The sequence below is a fragment of the Notothenia coriiceps genome, unplaced genomic scaffold (assembly GCF_000735185.1).
Source record: "Notothenia coriiceps isolate Sejong01 unplaced genomic scaffold, NC01 NC01_scaffold00004105, whole genome shotgun sequence".
NCBI lineage: Eukaryota > Metazoa > Chordata > Actinopteri > Perciformes > Nototheniidae > Notothenia > Notothenia coriiceps.
In genome coordinates, this window is record NW_011336806.1 from 391529 (window position 1) to 400634 (window position 9106).

A 9106-nucleotide genomic window follows, 5' to 3' on the forward strand; every position below is an offset into this window, starting at 1 on the left:
CACACACACACACACACACACACACCCCCACCCCCACCCCCACACACACACACACACACACACACACACACACACACACACACACACACACACACACACACACACACACACTTCTCCACCTCATTCTGTTTTCATTTACTCGTTCGTTATCTGACCAGCTTCAATCTTGTTGGCTACTCACTTCGTTTCTTGTAGCCCTCGAAAGGGTTTTGGAGGTTGATGCCTCGGTGAACGTGAGTTGTTTGGCTTTCTTGTCCGCAGCAGCAGAAAGCATTTTCGAATGTTTGAATGAATGAAAGTGGGTCGTCACCGTCGATTTTCTCTTATGCTCCAACACACAGTTGCACGGTGTGAGCTCCACACGTTCACTCTATACAGTGTTGTTTACATTCTGTGATGCGCGAGCTGAAGACGAGTTAACTTTTTTTCCCCTCAACTTTGTGTGGAAAAATGCGGGGATTATGAGGCCTTTTGATAAATATGCGGCCTTTTAAAAATCTGCGCCATTTTGCTGATCATGCGGTAAATTCTGTGATCGCAGAATCGCGTTTTTCTGGAGGGTCTAGTTAATGAATCGAATGCGTGTGAACGGAAGCCTTTTTTGCGCTTGCGTATGCGTTTTACCGTATGCGTCCTTGTGGGGCCGGGGTCTAAGCCAAACTATATCCGGTCACAGAGATCTGCTATTTTAAAGTAAAGTCAACACATATAGACCCTAAATATAGTCTATATTAAGAACGAGAAAAGTCTTAACATATATATCCTTTTTTGTAAACATATGACAAATGTGTGAGAGTGATGACGTCAGAGCATCGTCCTATGTGCCAGGGCTTAGCCCCGGACAGCCCCAGCCCAATTTAAACCCTGGGTATTTGTGAGGGAGCTCCTATATGGCATTACCCCGCTGAAGCTCACCAAAGTTTAACATATTTCATAGTTCAAAGTTTTGTCAATTGTTTTGTTTATTGGTAAAATACTGGTTTCTAATGGTTTCTGAGGAGTTTTACTGGAATGAAAGAGCACAGAGTACAGAAGCAACAAAGCAGCATACTGCATTAAACCTGACCTTCACAGAGAGGTTGAAGTTCATGTGGAGAGGAGGCTTCAGTAGTCTGTCTGCACTCTGTTTAGTTGTGCTATCTTACAATCAATATAGTAAATGTGAGGTAAAGTGTGTAGCCAATGTAACCGGTTAGAACTCAAAGTTGCGATGAGGTCTTAAAATGTATGGAAAGGGTCTTAAAAAAGGACTTAAAAGGTATTAAATTGGACCTCAGGATTCCTGCATATACCCTGTTAATGTTCCCCTGCTCCCCTCAGACGACAGAGCGTGAGCGGCTGCAGGTGGAGCTGAGGGAAGCCAAGGACAAGGCCCGGCGGCGCTCCATCGGCAACATCCGCTTCATCGGCGAGCTCTTTAAGCTCAAGATGTTGACTGAGGCCATCATGCACGACTGTGTTGTCAAGCTGCTGAAGAACCACGACGAGGAGTCTTTGGAGTGTCTCTGCAGGCTGCTCACCACCATCGGCAAGGACCTGGACTTTGAGAAGGCCAAGGTGAGGAGGAGGAGGAGAAGATAGGTGATTTATTGTATTAGCCAGAAATGATCAACAGTTCAATGAGACAACTTCATCCCGTTAAAGGGAAAGTGTGCCTTTTTTTCTTTTGATGTCTAATCAGTTTTGATCAGTTCATAGCAATACATTCCTCAGTGCGTGCAATATTCACCATGAAAGCTGAATTTGAAGCTGCTAAATCTTTTAGTTTTGTTAAACAGAATGCTAGTTTGGAATGCAAGTAAGTTGTTGCCAAAAGCGAAAATGTTGTCCTAAAATATGACCTCAGAGGATGTGATGGATAAGGATAGATGTTCCAGTTGTTTGGCTGACTTGGACATTCAGCTGTATTTACTCTAGCCAGAGGATCAGCTGAAGAAATGCAGCATTAGCATTAGCTGTGCCTGTGTATACTGATGGTGGGAACCGTCTTTGCAACAGAAGCTTGTGCCCAATGCATCATGGTACATATCGGCACTGCTTCACACGCAGGATAACTCAGCTTTCTTGGTCAATATCTCACAAACTAATTTACTCCATTTACAGTCAACACTGAACGGACAACCTCATGACAAGTGTGGACATTTCCTTTTTATCTGGTCATTTTCTAAACATTGACTGTTTTAATGTTAGGCCATCAAAGTGAATATTGGGTGTACATTATGGCTGGGTCAGTTCTAGTTCCAGTGTAGCCTCTGCTCTGAGTTCAGGCGGACCAATCTGTCAGGTCAGTGAAATCGTGTGGAAATCCCTCAAACAGCAAATGAAATATAGAAAATAGCTTCATGTCTCAAAGTAACCTCTTATCTCTCTTTCTTCAGCCTCGCATGGATCAGTATTTTAACCAGATGGAAAAAATCGTCAAGGAGAGGAAGACGTCTTCTCGGATACGGTTTATGTTACAGGACATTGTAGACCAGAGATTGGTGAGTTTGTGAGCGTTGTGATGTCTGTTTATGTTCAGGTCAGCTCTGGTTCACGATGAGGTTTGTTACATTGATCTCTCTGACCTCCTGCAACCTGATATTGAGTATTCTGCTCATATTCTGCTATAGTCTACTACTGCTCTTGTTATTGAGTTTCAACACCTTTTCAGAAAGATTGACGGGGAAAAAGAACTGTTTAGTCAAATACGCTGTAGAACCTCTTACAGCTGAGACCTATTGTGCTTTTGGGGTATTTCCCTTTCCTGTAGTGTGTTATATAGATTTCAGTGCATGTTAATGGTTTGCAAAGGCTACAATTCCAAAGTTCTCTCTCCCACACAAATGTCTTCTGTGGACATTGTATTTAATATGTCCTTGTAATGATCTTGGAAGCAGTCTGTTTAAAGTATAATGTCAATTTAAAAATACAAAGCTACAAGAATGACAGCTACAGATGGTATGTGCCTTACATCTGATGCATTGTTCCTCCTTATGTAACAAAATGTACTTAATTTGTCCTGATTAGTTCAACTAAAAACATGGGTATTTCCTGGGCACCCAACAGAAGACGAAATGAGAACGAAGAAAAACTGATGAAGAGGAGCAAATATCTTAACCTCCTTAGTTTCGTGTAAATGCATTTACATTAGAGGAACACCTGCATTGTAATTCTCTGACATTACACAATCTATTGGAATCAATATCACGGGGTTTTTCTCAATCTCGAGTACTCTTGCTTGGCAGCACATGTCTTCCGAGTCACTTGCTTCAGAAGCGAGGCAAGAATACTACCTGGCATTCGGAAAACAAAGAGTGGAACAGGCGAGCAAGTGTGCAGGTGTGCGTCATATGAGAGGCCCCGCCTTACATTTTCCGCCACAGATTTAGGGAAATTGGTCCGTGCGCAAAGCATTGTGGGGATTTTAAGACCGTGGAGTCTACAAATGTGCAGCCTCGAAATGTATCCAAATGAAGTACGCCGGGCTCTGTAGCATTCCAAATATGCTGGACATTGGAACAGCACTTCGGCGGCACTCGATGACGTAGCATGCTTGAAATAGTGGCTCTGGAGCAGCCTTCCTCAAAATTGAGAAACATCCAGTGTCTCCTTCAAGACGCTGTAATCCCAGTTTGAAGCCCTGCTGTGCTGCAGTCTGAACATCAGCATTCTGCATTGAAACGCATATCCATAACCAATGAAGGCTTGACATCTTTCAGTCACTTCAGATCATTGGCTCATTCATCAGTCTTAGAATTCAGATTATTCCTCTGCACTTGACACTTCATGTTTCTGCGCTGATATATCTTCTATGATAATACCCTACATCCCCCGATGTTTACGGAATGATCTGGACTCATTTGAAATGGCTCTGATCAGGTAAAGGACGTGTTGGAAAATCTGACACTCCTGTTGATTACTGTTCTTATTCTTCAGCACAACTGGGTGTCCAGGAGAGCCGACCAGGGCCCCAAAACCATCGAGCAGATCCACAAAGAGGCAAAGATTGAAGAGCAGGAGGAGCAGAGGAGAGTGCAGCAGCAGCTTCTCTCCAAGGACAGCAAGAGACGGACAGGTCAGCCCGCCCCAAATCCCCTTTAAGGCTCACAGTGCTATCGGCACGGCTACAGCGAGTCAGGAAGCCTCTAACATACAGACACACTTCCTGTCCATGCAGCCTGCAGAGATGCTATTGTGCCCAACAGCAGACAGGAGCCCCCCCCCCCACTCCCTCCCATCTGTTAGCAGGCCTTTTCATGTTTCATCATGTTTAGCACGAAGGGGTCAAAAGCGTCACATTGTCAGCTGTCTTTCAATGAATTCAAACGCTATTAGATTATCACTGATTATTATTTAATACAAATATATTTTATATATACTTCTGATATGCTGAATTATCTTTTTATCTTAATACAATTTAATCATGGAACATAATACTAGAACATGGGATGTGCTTAATTTGTAATTGAAAATAAATAAAAGGACGTTTTCTCGTAAATATAAATGTTCTTCCGCCAAATGTACCAAAATGAGTTTGCAGAGGCACCGTGAAGAAGGTTATCATGTCCATTACAACATCACATCAAATCTGTCTTCTATAGATGGGCAGACTGGATTAAGCCATTCCTTGTAGTTGCTTTTCTAAACAGCTCATTTTTTTAAATAAAAAAGGAATCCAAATTCCTTTTAAGAGTGTTTTACATGTCCGTGTGTCGTAGATCCAAGAGATCAGAGAGATCAGAGGGACCAGAGGGATCAGCGAGAGCAGCGGGATCCGCGCGTGCCGAGAGAAGAGACCTGGAACACTGTGCCCGTGACGAAGAACAGCAGGACTATCGACCCCACCAAGATCCCAAAGATCTCCAAGGTGAGACCAGCTGCTTCTGCTCACAAAGATTCAAAAAGTAGGACAAACACACCTCTCTTCTAACGTTGTTTCACTTTGTTGTATCAGAGGAAGCCCAATTATAAACTCATCAAATCCATCAACACTTGAACAAAAAAAGTCTTGATGTGCCATTTTTCATGACACTGAGTCTCGGTTGAAGGCTGTCAGCTCTGCCTTGTAATTGAATTAAATCTGTGCGCTTGTTCTTCGTGTCATGACAAGTTTGTCTCACCTTCATCCAGTGTTTTTCCACCCCTGCACCAGTGGTGGTGGTTGTTGTTGTTTCAGTAGAAAAGTGTCTGTATACAGCAGATAAGTGTTTATACAGCACCGAGAGGAATCCTGTGTACTCGAACACTGTCCCTGCCCTCATCTGATCCACATCATTGTGGTGTATGTTCAGTTATGCACTCTCCCTCTGCTGGAATCATGATGAACTGCTTTGTAAACAAGACCTCCCTCTGCAGGAGGAATTTCACCATGCTGTCAGTGTTAGTCAGAAACACTCATTTGTCTTTTATGACAAGTCATGTTATATGCTGCATAGTGTTGTCACGATACCAACATTTTGGTTTCGATACCAAGTCAAGAATTGCGATTCCGATTCTTTTTCGATACTTTTCTTTTATTATTTTCATGATAAATAAAATTGTAGTTTATCTGTTAAGTTTTTTCTTACAACATGGTCTCTTTCTTACAACATGGTCTCTTCAAACATTGTTTGTGATTTATTTGATAGTTAACTTTATATTTTATTAACATGTAATAGTACAGTAATATAAATAATTATTGACAACATGTACATTGCAGATGTTAGCCACATTGGTAAGTTAGCTAAAAATATATAGCTATATTAGACAGTTATTGCCATTAATTGCCTCGTCAAACTACGAAAACGTTCGTTTGTCAAAAAATAAATTACACTTGTTTGACTTAGATTTGAGGGCATGGGCTTGAGCATGATGTAATTATGTTATCTATCACATTCGCTAACCTGTCTGTCTTTAAATTCTTTAAACAGCTCTGGATGCCGGTCGGCGAGGTGCTTAGCCAAGTTTGTGTGTTGGCTCCCTTGGTTGCAGGGATCTAAAACATGTGTTACAGACAGGCCTCGTGGTGTCCGTAGGCTTGCCCTAACTGTCAGAGATATAGCTAAAATACTTCCAAATTTAGCTTCTGGCGTCTTTTTTGTCAACAAGCCGAGGCGCAGCGGCAGATGCACTCCCACTTGCAGCCATGCTTCTCGTTTTCTCACATGGTCTGGCAGCTAGCGCGTGCACGAGAGAGGGGAGGAACTTAGAGCGTGCTTGGGATGGGAGGGACTGCAGGCACGGCTGCAGTGCAGGGAGTGGAAGCAGAGCGCTGAACACACACGGCTCTTATTAAAACAGCGCTTTCTCACCGGAGAACCTTCCCCCGTCATTCTTAAAGTACCGATACTAATGAAACGGAGGAATCGTAAAGTTTTTAACGGCAGGGTATCACGGTACCTTTTCAAGTATCGGTACACCGTGCAACACTGCATACTACTGACTGTATTTCTTCAATCAGAGTACAAAGTTTAGGCAGATTGTTAGGATAAGGTATCACATGCAATCTTTATTTACACACATATGTGTATTATTTATGTCTACTCAGACATAATCATCTAGACAATCTTGTAGGTTTAAGTCGCATATCGTGTCTGAATTGAAATTATTTCCTCACTGAAAGGATATCCTCATTCGCTCATTCACTGAAATGATTTCCTCATTCGCCTTTGCTGTCATTTTTCCACGTCTGCTTGCAGCTCGTTCTTAAACTATTCTCTTCCTGCAGCCTCAAATGGATGAAAAGATCCAGCTCGGCCCCCGGGCCCAAGTCACGTGGGTGAAGGGCAGCAGTGGAGGAGCCAAGGCCAGTGACTCAGGTAAGATTATCTGAAGCAAGACCACAGTGGCTCCAAGCATTGCAGTAGCAGGAACTGGCAATCTTTACAGGCCAGAAAAGACAATGAATATTATATTACATTACATTTAGCTGACGCTTTTATCCAAAGCGACTTACAATAAGTGCATTCGACCAAGAAGATACAAACTTGAAGAAAACAGAATCATATAAGTACATCAGGTTTCATAGAGCTAAAACATTTCAAGTGCTACTCAACTAGCTTTAGATAAACCAGTCCTTTATTAGTATATAAGTGCTTCGTTAGCAATTCTTTGTTAGTAATTCTATCGCTCGAAGTGGAGTCGAAAGAGATGAGTGTGTGTGTGTGTGTATATATATTGATGAAAAACAGTATAATAAGGGACCTTTAAGATAAGTCTACAGCTGTTCACTCATTCACTAATTGTATATGAAGTTAGATATGTGTGAGTTAGAAGTTAAGTGTGTATTGTAAAGTATTCTTCGATGTCTCACCTCCTTCAACAAGCAAAAGGAGCAATGGGAGGTAAAAAAAAGATGGAGCCCGGTTCATCTTAGTTGCTGCAAAAAAACAAAAAAAACAACAGAGATGGTCAGTACAGGCCATAAACTGGTAATAAAGAACAAGAGTGTTCACTCCTTGGCAGCTGAGGTTTGTGTAGGACAAATAAATGTAGGTCTTGCCGCTCACCAAATATCCAGAAATGATCAACAACCTTTGAGTTTGTAGGTGTTATAATCAGAGTGAATAATATATAAGTTAGGAAACGACAGGGTTAACTTCTTTTACATTGCATGGCTACTTCTTAGTTACTCAGTTGAAGGTACTTTTTCAATTTATTCATTGGAACTCCAGTCAATAATCATTCGAATAACAACGATATTCATTTAACATAAAATCTAGAAAGCTGTCTCACCTTAAAAGTAAATAATCCACACACCGGCACACACACTATTCTCATACCGCGACATACAGTAAAGCTTGAGAACTCTCAGGCCTCTTTTATACTGTAGCCATGCCTCTCACTCTCATATTCCCTGCCATTGTCTGCCATATTTCTAAGTGTCTCTCACACACACACAACAGTCTGACCTAGTACATGTTTTTTTTTCTAAACAGCAGTCTTCTCTTTTATCGTGCTTCTCTTTCTAAGGCTTTTGTTTTCCTAGATTCAGCCTATTGTCCAGCAGTGGCGAAAAAGTCAATCTTTGCAAGGATGAAACCCAACCAGCTACAGCAAAGGTAGAATACACTCAACAGACATGTCATTGGTGTATCCAATGATGTTACAAGATGCAGGACAAATGCAGTCTGAGGATAATATATTCTCCCCCTAGTGCACTATCAACCTGACACGTAGCAGGACACAACTGCGGTTAGTCTTTATCTGAACAAGGAAAAACGTTTTGTCAGAGATCCTTCTTAATTGGACTTATTTAAACATGTCTTCTGTACTTCGGTTTTCCTTCGGGGGACAACATAAAACAATTGAGGCAAGTAGAGCCAAATCTGTGCAAAAGCCTTGACCGTTGTTCACGCTGATACGTCTCATACAGCGTCTTGTGACTCCTGTCTGCAGTGTCATTCCTCCTATCTCACAGACTTTTCCATCTCCCCCAGGTGTTTCTCTCATTTACTTTCCCAGCCGGTAGTTTTTTTTTCCTTCTTAGTTCCAACACACAGGGGTGTTTGGTTTGTAACTCATAGCCTCCATGCAGCCTTTTTCCCAAGTCATTCCAGCTGTTTGGGTGAAAGGTGATAGTGGCATCGCACTCCCTCAGGTGCAGTATACTGAGATGACAGAGGAGGCCTTTGCGTGTGTGTGTTTGTGCATGGAGAAGTACTTGTTGCCGAATATTGTCAGTCAGAAATGTAGTTGAGAGAGGTTTATGTTTAAAACAATCGGACATGAATGTGTTTCTATCTAATTAAGAACATTACATTTCCACAACTGCTAAATGTGGTAGATACACTGAGCAAAAATATAAATGCAACACTTTTTTTTTTGCTCCCATTTTTCATGAGATGAACTCAAAGATCTAAAACATTTTCTATGTACACAAAATAACCATTTCTCTCAAATATTGTTCACAAATCTGAAAAAATCTGTGATAGTGAGCACTTCTCCTTTGCCGAGATAATCCATCCCACCTCACAGGTGTGGCATATCAAGATGCTGATTAGACAGCATGATTATTGCACAGGTGTGCCTTAGGCTGGCCACAGTAAAAGGCCACTGTGAAATGTGCAGTTTTGCTTTATTGGGGGGGTCTGGGTGGGTCCGAAAACCAGTCAGTATCTGGTGTGACCACCATTTGCCTCACGCA

At 41.9% G+C, this 9106-nt stretch overlaps 1 protein-coding gene across 1 annotated transcript in view; it reads left to right on the top strand.

Annotated features, from left to right (window-relative positions):
• The window catches only part of LOC104942097 (eukaryotic translation initiation factor 4 gamma 3), a 73771-nt gene that overhangs the window by 57255 nt on the left and 7410 nt on the right, over positions 1-9106 (top strand). The window contains exons 21-26 of the mRNA XM_010767294.1: positions 1321-1557; positions 2379-2483; positions 3919-4057; positions 4701-4849; positions 6689-6779; positions 7949-8021. Of these exons, the coding sequence (XP_010765596.1) occupies positions 1321-1557; positions 2379-2483; positions 3919-4057; positions 4701-4849; positions 6689-6779; positions 7949-8021 (794 nt within the window). The remainder of the gene's footprint in view (positions 1-1320; positions 1558-2378; positions 2484-3918; positions 4058-4700; positions 4850-6688; positions 6780-7948; positions 8022-9106) is intronic.